The 16,780-nt window shown below is 38.3% G+C and overlaps 1 protein-coding gene across 22 annotated transcripts in view; it reads right to left on the reverse strand.

The window, feature by feature from the left end:
• Nucleotides 1-16,780, reverse strand: part of ARPP21 (cAMP regulated phosphoprotein 21) — a 185,304-nt gene that overhangs the window by 89,448 nt on the left and 79,076 nt on the right. For 12 of the 22 annotated variants that reach the window (XM_065753352.1, XM_065753350.1, XM_065753354.1 and 9 more), the window contains exons 2-8: nt 9,965-10,133; nt 8,109-8,314; nt 7,675-7,716; nt 7,230-7,265; nt 6,378-6,467; nt 2,114-2,252; nt 863-941 (exon numbers count right to left, since the gene is read on the reverse strand). In XM_065753352.1, coding sequence (XP_065609424.1) covers nt 863-941; nt 2,114-2,252; nt 6,378-6,467; nt 7,230-7,265; nt 7,675-7,716; nt 8,109-8,276 — 554 coding nt within the window. In that variant the 5' untranslated portion in view covers nt 8,277-8,314; nt 9,965-10,133. Of the gene's footprint in view, nt 1-862; nt 942-2,113; nt 2,253-6,377; nt 6,468-7,229; nt 7,266-7,674; nt 7,717-8,108; nt 8,315-9,964; nt 10,134-10,227; nt 10,270-12,140; nt 12,165-16,780 lie in introns of those variants that run through there. The other 10 variants (XM_065753364.1, XM_065753365.1, XM_065753363.1 and 7 more) reach the window with 4 other exon arrangements.

The following is a 16,780-nucleotide window of genomic DNA, read 5'->3' on the forward strand; positions in this document are numbered from 1 at the left end:
GCATAGCCCCATACATATAACTTTTCTATGCTTGACAGAGTCTGTCACTCCTTAACTCTTTCGAACTTTCTCATTATTACTTTCTCAGTACAGGTAAAACTGTTCAAGGACTTTTATCATCTACATCATGACTGTCCAACCTTTTGGAGGGCCTAGGCCTTACTGAGGGAAGAGGAACTACGTTGGGCCAATGTTTGGTTGTTGCTGAGTGATGGGTGTGTGCCCGGGGCTGGGCTGTGCTACTTGGTGAAGAACAGCTACCACCATGATGGCATGGGGCAGGGCATGGAGTTAATTACCAGTTTTTCTGGGCTGCTTGTAGCCTGCAAGCCGTGGGTAGGACATGACTATGACTGACCCATAGAAAAGGTTACACAATCTGCAACCTCTCATTATTTCTAGTTTTCTTATTATATGGCATCTATCCAACAGATTCAATAAAATTTAAACATTTAAAACAATTTGTACACTTAAAACAATGTGTAAATTCATAACAAATTCAGCACTGTGCACAGGATTTTAACTGTCTACAGCAACACCAAAAGAAAGCTACTTTATATTCACATACAAATCTCCAACTTCAATTGTTATAATACAGTACTTCTAAAATCATGCTGACACTAGATGCAAGAAGGAAAGGACAAAGGCCAGATTTCACTGGAAGTGAAATTAAATGATGGATGAGGAAAGGGACTAGGAATTGATTACTTTTAACAGCTTTTTGGTCCAGTTAGAAACCATCCTCCTTTACATTTTCACTCACACCCATCTCTAGAATAAAACACGATGTACAGTTTATGGGATATCTAAGACTGGCACGTATAATTTCCAGAGGGTCAACTCTAATGCAGAAAATACCTACCTGGGGTTATTCTTTAACGTGTTAATGAGAAATTCATGCAAATCTATTCCTGTTGAGTCTGTATACTCTTGACTGCAATCTGAAAAATAAAACACACACCCCACACTCATTTATTTTATTTCAACAGTTATGATTAAGCTATACTTTAAACCAAGTTCTGTTTTTCATCTGCAGTCTGAAAGCATATATTCAAAAAGAAAACATTCATTTGAAGTTCAAGTTAAAGTAAGTAAATAAAGAGAAATTCAATCTTGGAAGCATGAAGCAGATGCTCATGATTCCAGTGTACTGTTCTACAGAGACATAGCACCAAAAGTAGACACTAAAGGAAAATATTGTCCATTTGAAAACCACAAGAAACCATCGATGCCAAACAAGTCATTTCCATATTCTTCCTTTAAACTCTAAAGCTTTTAAAAATGGTTTTACTCATCACTGTATCTTTGTATCACTTAATACATGCTGTACACACAGAAAATGAGGACCCGTGCCAGTTGGAATTCTATTAACAGACTGAAAACCCAGTGACACCTGAAAGTGGGTGGGTAATGGGAACGCGTGACAGCAGTCAGAATTAATTTTCCATCAGTGCCGTACTGCCTGAACCAAGGGTACGTGCAGATCCGCGAGCTGGCGTGAGCTGTGGAGAGCTCCATTGAAGCCAAATGACAATTCACACCAGCTGCGGATCTGCACCCAGGTAGGCAACAATGATTTTTAAGACATTATGCTCTAATTTTATACCATAGATTAAAAAGATTTTTAAAATATGATTTTAGTTAGAAATAAGATCTGTCCTGAAGAAGTCGTAGTAGATGATAATAGGTGACCGCAGTATTAGGTGGCAAAGCAGGTTAAAGGCCATGGGTGGATTTCCTTACAGCATTTAAAAGAAACTGTCTGACACAGAAGTAAACAAGATTACTCAGCCGTCAAGCTGCACAAACAACGTGTCAGTGTATTATCAGTAGAGGGGAGAAAAAGGTATCGGTCAGACACTTCTTTACATAATCATACAAGTTTACATGCATATATATTCGCTCCACCACAGTTTTCAGAACATGATAAAAACCAAACCACTTTAGAAGGTTTCTCACTTTCAAAGCCCAATGTTTCTATGAAAAATTAATGCACACACATTTCATGTTCTGAATTTTCACAATGTATGAGAACATTGCTACTATTTATGCACAAATAAAGAAATGTATACTTATAAAAGTAGTTATAACCACTGAAATATTTCAAATTCACCTTTTGATAACATTCTGATCTTGTTTTTTTCACTGTTTTTATTTTTATCTTTCTCCTTCTCTTTCTCGGAGTCATCTTTATTAGTTTTATCTTCTTCTTGCAAACTAGGAAAACTTGAAAGCTGTAGTTGTATTGATTCCTGTCAGGAGGAAAAAAAAATAACTTTAGGGCCAGATTCAATACAGTTACTGTGACTTGCAACCTGTGGAGGTATGCATTAAACTGCATATGGCTAGAAAAGCTGAAGCCAGGTACATTTCTTTCCCATTTGAAAACTGATATATTTTTTTTCCAGGAGAATAATGGTGTCTTGGAAGCCAAATTCTACTAGTAGGCGATTTTAAATCTACATGCTTTTAGTCTACCTACATTAAAGGCACATTATTCTCCACTTTAATAATTATCTCTCAAGAGTTGCTGAAACAGTCAAATGCGTTACGTATTGGCTTTTGTGAGGAATTCTGAAGTTTAAGAAATACTACATACGTCAAATAATGATCATTGGAAAAATGTCTGAAAAATGTGACTTTTTTCCCCCCCACAAAAAAGCAAGTTGCAGGCTCACTGTTCTGTACACGTAAATGCATAATCAGACAGACTGAGTGTTCAGGCTCTGAGAGAAGAAATATGCCAGCAATTCTAAATTCAGTCGTATCAAAAATGGTTTACCGAGTTACTGCATTATATACTTCATATTTAAAGGTGTGCAAATATTCCTTCCGCTGAGGGGGTGAAATGGGTGCTGCAATATTTAAACAAGTCTTGGTAAGCAAAATTCTCTGAGGCACCACATATTTTATCCTCAAGATTTCAGTACTTCAGAAAAACTTAGTCCCCTTGAAAGTATGCTTTAGCTTTAAAAATTAATTAAAATTGAGAATTCAAGCTAGTCGCCTTTTCTGACTTGCTTTAAGGAGCTTGTTATTCCCCACTTACAACATTACTTACATTGTGCTCGTTTGAATAAAATGCAAATTGAAATATCTTGAGAAATATAAATAACGCTATGGTAACTTCAGAAGAAAATAATCTGATTGTACAAAACTTAAGGGAGCAGACTTATGTGTTTATATTTTTTTGTTGAAAAAAATCCCAAATAACAACATATGCTTTTGTGTAAAAATTGAATTAAGCTGTAGCAAAGCTCCCTGGTAATGCAATATTTAATACAGGAGAGTCCCACACGCCTGATAAGTTTCTGGCATCAGGTTAATGAAATTCAAATTCAACTTTACTGGAGAAAGTCAGAATTTCTTGAATGCTACTAAATTCCCCTACCTCACTTTTTTTTTTTTTTTTTTCAGAGAACAATAGCATAACATACGTATTGATACAAAACTTCAAAATAAGGGATTTTTTTTTAAAGGAAAAAAGAAAAGAAACCAGACCACTGTTAATTTAACTGATGCTTTCAATATTTATTTTTTTAAACAAAATTTAGGTTGGTTTTGTTTTGAGTGAAGAACTACAAGTCAGTCACCACAACACACGTAAGACAAAACCCTAATGGAACAACGTAGCAGCATAAACATGCCACAGTAAGACAGCAATTGGGTAATTTCTCAGTCTAATTGAATGTGGCACAGAGGACTCAAGATGAAAAGCACTATAAAGGAGAAACAAAGCCTTAGAGCCCATATTTAATGTGAACTACAGTCCTTAATCCCTACCTCTGTTATCTCTAGATGACAACGTTAGCCAAGATCTCAGTGTACAGAGGACACGAGGGGGTGACTGCTGGCCACTTGAGATAAGGGGTGACAGAAAAACATCAGCTAACCTGCTTGGTTGCATTGAAAGGGCTAAGGTTGTGCCTGCTTTCTTTCACTTCAAATAGAAGAACAATTTCTCATTCAAACCCCATGCTTGGATCAACCACTGACAAAAGACCCCGAAGGACAGCCCTGACTGCTGCCCCAAGCAGAGAGACTGTGCCATTAGTTTTCCAAACAGAGGAGAAAAATGTAACTGGCTGTGCCATTCTCAGAACGTTAATCTTAAACTTCACAATGGCTGCTAACATGCACTAATTTCAATGAAAAGGAAAACAGACTGTGCACATAAGCACACATATGAACATACAGTAAATACTCTCTTACATTTAACGTAACGGTTCTATATTTGGTTGCACTGGAAGAAACACACATGAAGGGTTGTAGAGTCGTGAAAGCAAGCTATTGTGTATTTTGTTATATTTTTATTGATTTTTCTCAATAATAAAATACAGTATTAATAAATACATTGATACAAGGTAAGTATAGTGAACAACAAAATAAATGTTCAAATTGCAATAATACACGTATTGGTCAATAGTATAACATTAAAGGCAACATTCCTTGTAAGTAAGGACATAGTGAACTATCAGGTAAGCGTTCAAGATCAAGTAATACAGGTAAACAAGTGTTTTTTCCCTACACAGGAAAATGAAGGCAAGTATTCAAATATAAATACAAACATCAAGTCTGCAGTACAATCCATACTTTGTAGTTCTGGCAATGTACCATACATTCTCTGGCAATTAATTTTCTGTGCTTTGTAAACCATTAAGATTAAATAATAATTTAAAAAAAATAATAAAAATAAGCTTTTTCTCCTCTAAAGTAAAAGCAAAGCAACTAGGTTGGCACAAAGCTTCCTATACCCTTCAGCCAGCCCAAGGAGGAGGCTTCAGGTCCCATGGCAAAGTCGAGCCACATTCATTAGCCAAAGGGCAGTGAGGGCAAAAACGCAATTCTGACCTCATTAATCACACCCAGCCAACTTCATCTTTAAAAAATGGAAGCTGGGTCCAGGGAGCATTTCATCTCCCATTATTGTTTCAGAATGGCCAAGGACATCCCTGCCATTCCCAGTGGAATCAGGTAGGGTCGGGGTCTGCGTGCAGCTGGAGCCCCTCCTCTGCCTGGCGTCGGGAGGTTCAGAACAGGTCCTGTGCAGTACATTATCAACTACTATGCCATGCTTAATACAGTCTCTTTATATTTATATTATTCTCCTTTTCATTCTCCAGTAAACAATAGAAAATACAAATGAAAGCAGAACAAAAGCCATGTATCTTGAGCAACGCATGTTAAGCTAGAGGCATATACCTAGAACAGAACAACTGATAAAATAAACAAGCTACTGCATAAACATCATTGTAGAGCAGTAGAACGTGAAGAAGTCCCCCTGCTAAACAACCTGGTTTTTGGTCTTTCAAAAAAATAAATAGAAAAATAGAAAAAAATCTCTCCATATATGAGCTAAGAGGAGAGCTGAATTTGTTTTGTTTCAAGTCAATAGAGGAAACTGAGAAAAAGTACACTTGAATGTGAGTTTTGTCTTTGTGCTAGGCTCGCAAGAAGTCACTTCTTTAAAATCTTTCTATGGCTGATCTCATTTTCACATACACATCTCAAACTACAGGCAGTGCTCATGTTATTTTGGTTTTAGTTTGTGTTTTTTATTCAAGTCTTGTTCTTAGCAGGCAAACAAACAAGCATATTTAAGGTTTTTCAACTGTGGTATTTTTTTAAAGTGGGTCTACGAAGACTTCCACCAGTGTTAGGCTCCGGGGTGAAGGGACAGAACTCTACCGATCACAGGGAATACAACACTACCAGTACAGAGAAGACTCAAAGACAAGCTTTTTGATACTGGAAAATCTACACCAAGAGTTTAGGAAACAAATGCCACTTGATAAAAGGCACCCTTTACTCAACCTAGGTATTCTAGAGAGCAAAGGACCTGTGAATCATAAGTTCATAAGTTCATAAGTTCATAAGTTCATAAGGTTGGAAAGGACCTATAAGATCATCTAGTCCAACCATCCTCCTATCACTATCTCTACCCAACTACTATCTTAGGTGAATGGGATGCTGTTATGACCTGGAGTCTCAGAGGACCCAGAAACCAAAGCATATCTGTATCTGGTGCAGCCTCAGAAGAGATAGCCTTAGAGAAAATAACATATTAATATTCCTTTTGATTGTTACTATTTTTTGTTTTAGTTTTAGAATCTGAATTCTTTTGAATTCTTTTCCATTTGCTGAAATTTTCAGGGGGTCTGGAAAAAAAAGCAAACAACACCCTGTGACATAATGCAAAATTAATATCTCAAAAATAAAGCTCACGCTATACCAGATAACTTCATAAAAATGTGTTCATTGTCAAATGCAATTTTTCCCCCAGGAAACACGCTCCTAAATGCCCAATTAAGTAATGTAGCCATGCAACAGAACTTGGAGGTCAACCATGCAGCTAACAGCAATGACTGTAAACGTACCTGATTATCGTGAAGGGTTTCTGCTGCTGGGCGAGGGGATGACTCCTCACACACAGCAAGACTGCGGACAAGCTTTCCCTTAGCTCCTGACTGAGTAAGACAGAAAGAAAACAAGAAAGAAAAAACTCCTGCTGACCCTAAGTCACATAAACAGCACACATCAGCTGTTCCTAAACATCCAAATATCTACCTCAGTACCCATTCAATACAGCTTTATCTGACTTGCATGCGGACAGGACACTATTGTAAGCAATGAACCACATACGAGAGGCACTAGGTTTCTTTGTGCTTTTAATCATTTCTGCTGTGGTTTGCTTCCACTAAATTCACTAAAAAAATTGGAGTAGATAATCCAATAACAAGGAATAAGACAGTAAGACATACAAGTATTACAGATTATCTACTTGGAAAATGACAAGAAGCTTCTCCTGCTGCCCTAGAAGCTCCTTTGTTCCTCTACCCACCCTGAGTAAGGCAACCTCTGTCCTTTACATGAAAATTTTGAAACAAACAGACATAAGATGTTCATTATTAAAGCAAAGGGAATGAGTATTTTCCATCCCCACAGGCACACTCAAGTCTAACAAAAGCCCAGAAGCATGTAAGTATTGTGGATAAATAATGGGGTGCCTGACTTACCTAAAGGAAATCTACCTTTGTGAAACAAGATTAGGGGTAACAGAAAAAAAAAAACAACCAGCAAAAAAGCAAGCAAAAAAGCCCCCCAAAAACAAACCACCACAACCAACTGGTGGAAGGACAACATTTCAATCACAGACAGACAACTGACTGAAATTCTTCAGCCGACCATGGCAGCTTATCACGCAATTCCAAACAGACATGAACCCTTACCTTGGATCTCTTTTTCTGCTGGTTTGCACCTCGTTTCTGGGTATAGCGGGGGAGAAAAAAAAAGCAGCAGCTTTCACTTCAGTAGGAAATGTGCATAACAAGAGCATTACAGTAAGTAAAGAAATTAAATAGTTTCTAAACCAGTATTTTAATGAGGTGCTGATTGCAAAAAACAATATCCCCAAACCCAGCCTGGAAAAGTAGGAAGAACAGAGCATCACCTCTGCTCACTCTGTTCATTTTAAAAACAGGTACAATCAGCACAAACACTGCATAGCGTTTTGTAATTTTTGCATAGAATAGAATTACAAGAAAAGACATACTTAAGTAAATACTTCCCCTCTCCAAACTCCTCTTAAATTGTAGTCTCCCCCTTTATTTTATATTCCATTGAGCAAAATGTATTTAGACCCCCTCATTCGATAAAGTCTTCTTGTTAAATTACCTTCTTAGGCTTTGCAAAACAACTTTTTGTTGGCAGTAACACCTACAAACCAAACCACACATTAAGTAATTATTTATTAGTATTACCTGTAAATTCATGAGATCAAGGTAGTTTTCTAAATCCCCAAATAGGGAAAACAGTCAAATATTTCACCAAGCTTTAACACAGATGTGTAGGAATTAACTTCTCAGAAAAATTAAAACATGGACAGCAGCCTAAAGAGCTTGAAAGGTATAACAGATAACAGCATTTATTTTATAGGGAGATAAAAGGACCCAAACAAAAAAAATGAAACAAAATAAAACACAAAGAGACAAGTCTCAAATTATGAGGGAATAAATAAGGAAGCGTAGGCAATGCAAGAGGTCACAGAAATGGAAATGCAATGATAACACGTCAATATTTAACGCACACATTCACTATTCCCATCTTACCTGCAGCTCTGTCTTGCCATCGCTCAGCTTTTCCTCCTTCTCCTCTAGTTCTGAGCTTTCAGATTTATTAAGGATACAGTTGTCTGGGGTCACTTCTGAGATAGCAGACTCCTGCTCTTTCACAGCTTCCTCTGCCGTCTCCTGGTTCAATTTACCTTGCTCAGACATTCTTCCAGACAGAAATTAAAATAACAAGATTTGGTGACCTGAAAGGTCAAGATACCACAACACAAACACACATAAAAACACCAGGGATGAATTTTTATTTTTTTACATTCCCAAGCAAGTCATTTCATTCCCTTCAATAAATAAACCAAAGTGAGGAGCTCAAGAGTCGAGAATTACGTACACCTCAGCTGAAGCGATGTACTCAATCGACAGCATTGACTAACAGCAGAATTGACACGGGATAATCAAGCAGATCTCCAACCTAAAGAATGCTGGGAGAAAACAGCTTTAAGGTAAAGCTCTGTGACCACTGGGTGGAGGGAAGGGTGGCAAAAGGCTCTAGATGACAACTCAGTGGCACCAGGCAGGGAAGAACCCACTTTGCCCTACAAGTGGCTGAAATGCCCCTACTCCCCTCCCTCTAGAGCCTTTTATTTTATTTTTATTTTAAGAAAAAAATCCAGCCACGAATGAAAGAGAATGAAAAATAAAAAACAAGCGCTAACAATGATATTGTAGCTCTTCAACACTCAGTTGAGTTTTCTATACATAGCAGAAGCCTGTGGTCCTCACTATTGGTTAATAATAATAATTCAGTTGGAGAGGTAATAATTCAATATAAACATGAAATCTAAATTTGGTAATAAAACTCTCAGGGCTAGAGTTTACAGGCATCAAACTGACAGCTCCATTATTAAAAGTCTAAGCCTCTTCTCAACCTCTTCTCAAGCCCCATGTCATACTCCAGCATTGTGGAAATCCTACAAGAAGCCCATGGCAGGTATTTCTAACGATAACCTAACTGAACTGCATTTACTCTCAGCTCACAATGGGTTGCTGTACAGAAGCTCTAAAAGCTTTTCAAAGTTAAAGCCTATATTATTTTTTCCTCTCTAGCACCCTCTCCATGCCTCCCCATTGATCAATTGTCAAATGAGACTCATGAATAATTTAATAATTTCTTCCTCCCCATTCATTTGGCTTAAGATGCATCTTCAGGAAAAACAACCACAGCTGAGGAGTTATTTCTGCAAGTCTTTCGCAAAACCTTGCCACTTCTCTACAATGATACAGTGGCTGTTAAGAAAAACCACACTTTGCTGTGTTTCTTTTTACAGCATCTAATCAATACTCAACAGATTTGTTATCACTCAACTTCCATTTTTCTAAGCTATGCTTTATGTGAAAAAATAAAACGTACTAGTATTTTGTAACCTTATTTGTTCAAGTCTTTTCGCTTTTCTTTTGTCATGACAGGCAAATAAAACAAAATCCTTCCAACGTTAGAGCAAAACGCTATTTTCTTAGAGAAGGACTGTGGATTTTGCAAGAGAGAAAACTACACAGAATATTAAGCTTATAAATTTGATCGCAGGAAGCCAATTCAGGTTTTGAGTTGTCCTCATCCCCCTACCCTTCTACCGAGTAGGTGTAATGCTATTGGCTAACTTGCAGCTGTAGCTGATACTTGAAGCACTTTGCTAAAATTTCAAAACACAATGAATTGCGAGACCAAGGGTTTATCTGTTAAAAGGTCTTTAATTTAAGTATTTATAACCAAGGCATGCATACACACAAGTAAGTTCTGCATGTCCATATCACCCCCCACAGCTCATCTACCTGCTCACGCAACATTTAAAAACCAGTTACAGTCATAGCTAAGCAGCTGCACTAAAGAAAACATTTACCTGAAAAACTGCTATAATTCCCACTGTCTTCCTAGCGTCTTCTGTTGCTCTTCGCTAGTTAAGTCCACACAAATGATCAACGGCAACTTGAGTCCCATGTCCCCATTAGCAGTTCAGCATGCCAATCTCCATGCTGGTTCTTCAGAGAGTTTGATGGACCATCGTCAACCTAGAAAAAGACGAAAAGTAAATAAGAGTAACGGTAAGAATCATGGTATAGGTAAGGATGCAGTAGATAGGACCAGATTTCTAACATTAATGACCAGCTTCAAGAAAATCACTTTCACAGCTTGATCCAGCTCCACCTGTCTCAAAACTGCCTGCTTCTTCTCTAATGAAGGCTAGAGCCGGCTGTTCAAGGCATAACAGCTCCTACGCAAAGAACTAAAATTAACAATTGCATTATGCACTGAAGATTACTCACTTCAATTCTAACCTTTTTTAGTGAATTCCAGCACTTTTCATTAAAAAAAGCACATATACATATTTATATATAAGCTCATCTGTTTGCTTCAACAGAAATCTCTGAGGGCATGAGCAAGAAAGACTTGCCTGTGTTTAAACGACAGATGCTGCTTCAACTAAAACTTAAATCTTCAAACACTACTGAAAATCATCTAGATGGGGGTTTCTGGAAGGTGACCTCCTTTGCCAGGAAGGTAAAGTGAGGTTTAATAAGACAAATATAAGTTGAAATTATCAAGAGGAGGTGGATGAGTTTGCAACCCTACTCCCCAAACAATGCCCAAAAGAACTTCATGCCATACATAAGGAGATCTCCAGGTTACCGCTGCAGAAATAAACCTGAAGAAAGATTGGCCTCATTGCATTTCACTGACTGCATTACAATCAACTTCTGCTGTTCATTAAGAGAGTGTTGGCCAACTGAATAACTGCCATGAAAGAATGTGAGCATTTTGGGATGAGGCTGATCTGCCAGCCATAGCTGAGTGCTGATCTGTCCGCTCCTCAACACCTGCCTGTGTGTTTAGATGAGGTGCTAAAGGGTTTGATTTAGTAGTTGGGTAGGGATAGTGATAGGAGGATGGTTGGACTAGATGATCTTGTACGTCCTTTCCAACCTTATGAACCTACGAACCTGTGCGCAGAGGTTGTAGCAGTTAGTACACATGCACAAAACCAGAAAATACTAAGAAACCCACAGCACTCCGCTTCAAAAGGAGAAAAAAAAAAAGCTGAAAAACATCTCAGTTTCTGAAGCATATTTAAAGCTTCACCTGGCTGTAGCTACCAGGCAGTACTGACAGTACATGGGAGCTTCCAGCATTCAGGCAGCTGAATTTCGTGACACCAAAACGTAGTTCATCCTTGTACAACATCAAGTCCTGCTCCCTCCAGAACCTTGGGCACAGAGGAAAAGAGCACAGAGCTCTACAAACTTCTACCACACCACAAACTTACATTAATGTAAGTATTTCCTCAAACCACTTAATAATTTGTGCAGAGTAAGACAAAGTACATGAGCCCACACACATGCACGTCAGTATTTCTAGCAGGGTATTTTCAGTAATTCATCTCACTCAGAAACAAACTTTGTCACGATGAGAGGGGCAAACTAACAACAAGGAAGATTATGCCTAAGCACTCAAGCATATGCAGAAATATATTTAATAGAACCAGCACACAGAGAGGTGGTGGGGAACCAATCAAAAACGCACCACCACCACTAAAAAAAATAAAAGAGAGAAAAACACAAAGAAACCCAAAGTTGTACAGTGTGTTACAGTTTCACCTGGAAAGCAGCTTGGCAGGGAAGGTAACACCACAATAAAACACTCCTCAAACTAACTGGTAAAAAAATCAGGACTGAAGTGATTATTTCAGGATTCTTCAGTGTACGATGTGGCATTGTTTAACTATCCATTAAAAAAAAATAGTGCAAACCGAAAAACAGACCCCAAAACAAGCAAGCAAAGAATACCACATCCAGAAAGTGAGATCTGCAACTCCAACAGATAGTTCTATGCCTCCGATGCTGAACACAACCATACCATGCTTCAAAGACATTTCTTCACAAACCCAATTCCCCATGTCACTGGCATTAGAAATCTTAACTATAATTTTTCAATTGAATAGTATGAGAAAAATATAAAATCTTAAGTTAAAAAAGCTCAATTTTTCCCAAGAAAATGAACGAGCAGAAAAATAAGCTTACAGTGTGCAGCTACCATCTGTCAAATCTGCAGTGACAGTGATTCTTGAGAAGATCTTTAAAAATTCTCCAGATTTCACTTCTGAAGTAATAATAAATATTAAATTTAAAAAAATGGCAAAAAGACAGGTAAGGCTGAGGCATATATACCAGCCAGTCAAGCTCTTTGTCTTCCCTTAATATAAATTTCCTCCTCCTCTCGGTAATTTGCAAGCGATGACTAATCACTTACATACTACAATACGTAAGATATACTTCTGGTTGTTTGGGTGGGTTTCCAAAAAGACTCAGATTTCCATAAAATACTTCAGGGAGGACGCAAATAGCAAAATGGCGTCAGGCAGAAAATAGCCATTAGAAGTGAGGCGTTTTGACGGGACACACATTTCTATTTTCCACGCGTTCCCAGGATACCCAGTCACTCAGTTGATGAACACACTTTCAGCTACTGTCAGTCCTACAGTGACTGCTTTGCCATGGAGAAGCATACTGGATCATTCTCCTTCTCGCACATCAGAAATGTCAGCACTGATCTGACTGTCAGACCTCAGCGCTGGTGTGACGCAGCAGGCAGAACACATGCGCTTGGAGCTTTGGACCCCAGGAAGAAAGGTGGTTTTTGCCTAGTTTTGCTCTTCCTCATTTAAACACAAGTCTGATTTCATACAGTGTTGTGATCTTAGATATGTTCTGCAGGAGCCTGCAATAACATCTGATCTTCTAATTCCTTAATGCAACATGAGCATCACACACAGCATGGAACAGAAGATACAGGTGCTCACCAAGCTGTTTGTAGAGCTTCTTCCAAAGAAATCACATCATCAGTTAGGAAAGAATCTATAAAGGACAGCTGATCAGCATATGCTGTGGGATGAAAACGCTGTTCTTTCTTGAATTGCTTTCTTTATCAATAGGGCTTTTGCTTCAAAAGCTGAGGGCACTGCTGTGCAGGAGCAGATGCTGCCAGAGCCCAAAGAGAAGGGGCTGCAGGAAGGCACGTGCACTCACATATGCTTGCATAATACACACCACGCATATCCCCAGAAAAGCCCATAGGAAGATATACACTTAGGTTAATACACCAGTTTAGAAACTATACCACGATGAGCTGTCAAAAAAAAAAAAAAAAAAAGCACAGAAGGGAACAATGAGCAAAAGCATTAGAAAGCCCACCACACTGAACATCTGATCGCTGATCACCAACTGAAATTAAACAGCAAAGCTTTTAACAAAACCCACCTCCAGTAAGCATTCCTGTATTAGCTATGAGCAAATGCCTTCGTGGTCTCAAATGTATTGCCTACACAGGTTACCAAAAGAAGAATTTTGAGATCCTTATGCTCTGGCACAGGCTGCCCAGAGAAGCTGTGGATGCCTTATTCCTGGAGGGGTTCAAGGCCAGGTTGGATGGGGCCCTGGGTTGCCTGGTCTGCCCACAGCAGAGTGGTTGGAACTAGATTTTTCAAGTCCCTTCCAACCAAAGCCATTCTATGATTCACTTATGGTAAGCACTGTCATGTCCTCTCTGAGAGGAGAAAAATAGCGGTTTTTAAGCCCAAACATTTTAACCAGGAGCAGGCAGCACTGCATACCCCACCCAAGTGACACCCAAATGTATTTTCAAATAAAGCTGTGAAGCATAGAGCTAAAAAGCACTCTCTGACTATAAGAGGTCAGGCATTACTTCCACTATGCAACTCATATTCCATTCACGCTGACTCAAAGGCAGCTTTGATTCATTACTGTTTATTCCTAGAAACCGTAGGAAATGGTCTACAGCATTACCTCCGAATTATCAGTACACTTAGCTTTCAATGGCACAAAACTTCCCATTATTTGACCTTTACTTAAAAGTTCAGCATCAAGTAATTCTGTGGCAATCTCAGGGTTCACACTGAAACCAAAGACTCAAGTCTCTGCTGGAGTTTTCAAGAAAAGCATTAGAATACAAACCCTACTGAAAAGGAAAAAAAAAAAAGACTAAGACAAAGAAAATCCCAGAGCTTATATTTTGAATACACTATTAAGTTGTCTTCTGGATCTACATCACTAAACCAGCCATAGAGTCCTTCCTTTCTGTTTTCCCACTGAAATTCTTTAATGCACTTGAAAATTGACTGCTTAACCTTAAAACACAAATATTTTTTCTTCTTATTATTATATATTATATTTTCTTATTATTTTATTTCAAAATGTTTCCTACCTCCTCTTCGTCTTCACTTTGCCATCTCTTCGTCATCACCACAAAACAGATGTAGTGATTGCCTACATTTTCTGCTCCTACATGCCACAGACCTTTGCAGATAGGCTATTTAGATTTATTTACTGTTAGCATTTTAATACTGACTGTCAGATAGCAGAGGCCAATTTTTTTTTTCAGGGCTGGCAGATACATGAGCATCTTGCAACAGCAGACTACTAATCTACCCCTAAACACTCCAGCAAACAATCCTCCACTGCAACATGGGTTTAAGGTAATGGACATAGAGGAATCAAACTATTCTGGATAACATTTCAGATCCTGAGCCCTTCAGTTGTCTTTTAAAAAGAAAAGAGAAGAGAATAAAAGATTAAGAGGAACAGTGTCCCAGCTGAACTCTCTGTCTTCAAAGACATAAAGACTAGCTTTGGCTCTCCTCTCAATCTGCACACAACATCCAGTTTTTACAAATTACAACAGGGATGAGATGATTCTAACAATCAATAATTATAAAGCAATGTTTTGTGCTTTTATAACTGAATTGATATTTTAAAGGGATCTTCTTGCTCCTGTGGATTGCCACCACGATTTTCCGCTTTAATCCCCTGTCAGAATGCCTCACATCAATGTCATCATCTTCAGCCAAGCAGTAGCAATGATGTTCCCTTTAGCTTGTTTTTTTTCTGCAAAGCTAGAAGCTTTGCCCAGGAAAATAAATAGTGATGGCCTGCAGGGAAAGTCTGTTTACATACTTAAGAAAAGGATCAAAAAATTGCTCTTTTATCTGTCACGTTGGCCATTTGAAGTCTTCCAGGATCAGCATGAAGGATACAAGGTATTGACTGATCTGGCTAATAAAGGTCAATCACAGTAGTTTATCAGGAGCCGAGCAACACCCAAACTTTTAACAAGCTAATGCTAATCCAACATATAAATCAGCATCCTCAGAATGAAATGTTTGCTTTAGCCCAGACTTCAGAGCAGTGCATATTTCAAACACACATACCAATTTGTGTCTCACTCCCAGACCTAATTCTGACAAATTTCCCTGGAATTGAAGTCATTAAATTACCTGGTCAGACACTCCTTTGTGGAAAATAGCTCCTATGACTCTATACATAGAGACACAGCACTTCCCAGTCATCCTTTCAGTGCATACAAGTCTTTTGTCAGCACATACAAGTCAAGTTTGACAGTGACTCCAAAAACTAATACAGTTAAATACATGACTGAAAAGGGACCAAAACTCCCTTGCTCTATTGCTTGGATATCAAAGATAATCATGTCCCAAAGCCCTCTTGAAGACTGATCAGCTTTACTTTGAGGTTAGAGAGGTTCCACAGAGCACACTAGTAACATGTCAGGATGTCCAAGAGTCTCTCTGCCTAGGGGAGGGCAACTTCTCAACTATCCTGTTGTACACAAGTCTTTTGTACATTTTTCTTCATGTTCCAATGCATTTTCATTATTTTAAATTGCTTTTCTGATTTCTTGATAGTCTTATATTCCTATGGGGAATAAGTGTACAACACTTTGTCCTCTGCTGTGAGGTTTAAGAAACACAACTCCATATAATTGTCATTTACACAGGAATATGCTGTTTCCATTGTTAGCTACTTTCAGTCTCACTTTTCATCCATATCCTTCAGGTCATCACTCATTAAATCCACTTGGCTTTACACTCAGAAGCAAAAAGTTCAACTTTACCTCTTCAGTCAATCTTTTCCTAAAGCATAAGGATTTTACTAGAAAACATCTTCATTGAAAGCAATAGCATCTATAAATAATTCCATCTATAAATAATTCCATCTGAAAAGACTGCAGGTAATAAACAAGTGTCCAGAGAAGCCATTATGCCCTATTTTGTAATACTCAATTACATGAAACAAAGCAGTTAAGTCCCAGAAAACCCCCAAAACAACTATGTTTTATGCACTTCTAGCACATTCTTTCAATAAAGCGTTCTGGATACATTCACTCAAAACAAAATTGGGTTTTCTATATTTTAAAATGTAACATAGGACACGGATGGCAACAATGCATAGCCAATTGCTTTACGCTTCTTCCCAGCATTACCAGCAGATGAAGGCAGAACCAGAAGGAAAATGCTGTAGGAACTGACGAAGTATCACTGATCCTCTCACACGCCCTCTTGCTGATTTTTTTCTCCTCTCTCAATTTAGTATAATGGTGCCTATATTTCATCCTGCCATTTCTTGACAAATTAGGTGCATTTTCACTAGCGCTAGCTTAATTGGCAAATCCTGAAACAAAATAATTGCTAACAGCAAAGCAGCATTATGCTGATGAACCAGATCCATGCTACAATTGCCAGAGCAGACAAACACTGACTGCTGAACAGCAAAAAACTTCCACATGAGAAAGAAAAAATATTTACTTCCCCTAAAAAGCCTCTTTTGGTTACAGGAATTAACATAGTAGC

The sequence above is a fragment of the Cyrtonyx montezumae genome, unplaced genomic scaffold, assembly GCF_038088225.1.
Source record: "Cyrtonyx montezumae isolate F1298 unplaced genomic scaffold, pur_monq_1.0 scaffold_8, whole genome shotgun sequence".
NCBI lineage: Eukaryota > Metazoa > Chordata > Aves > Galliformes > Odontophoridae > Cyrtonyx > Cyrtonyx montezumae.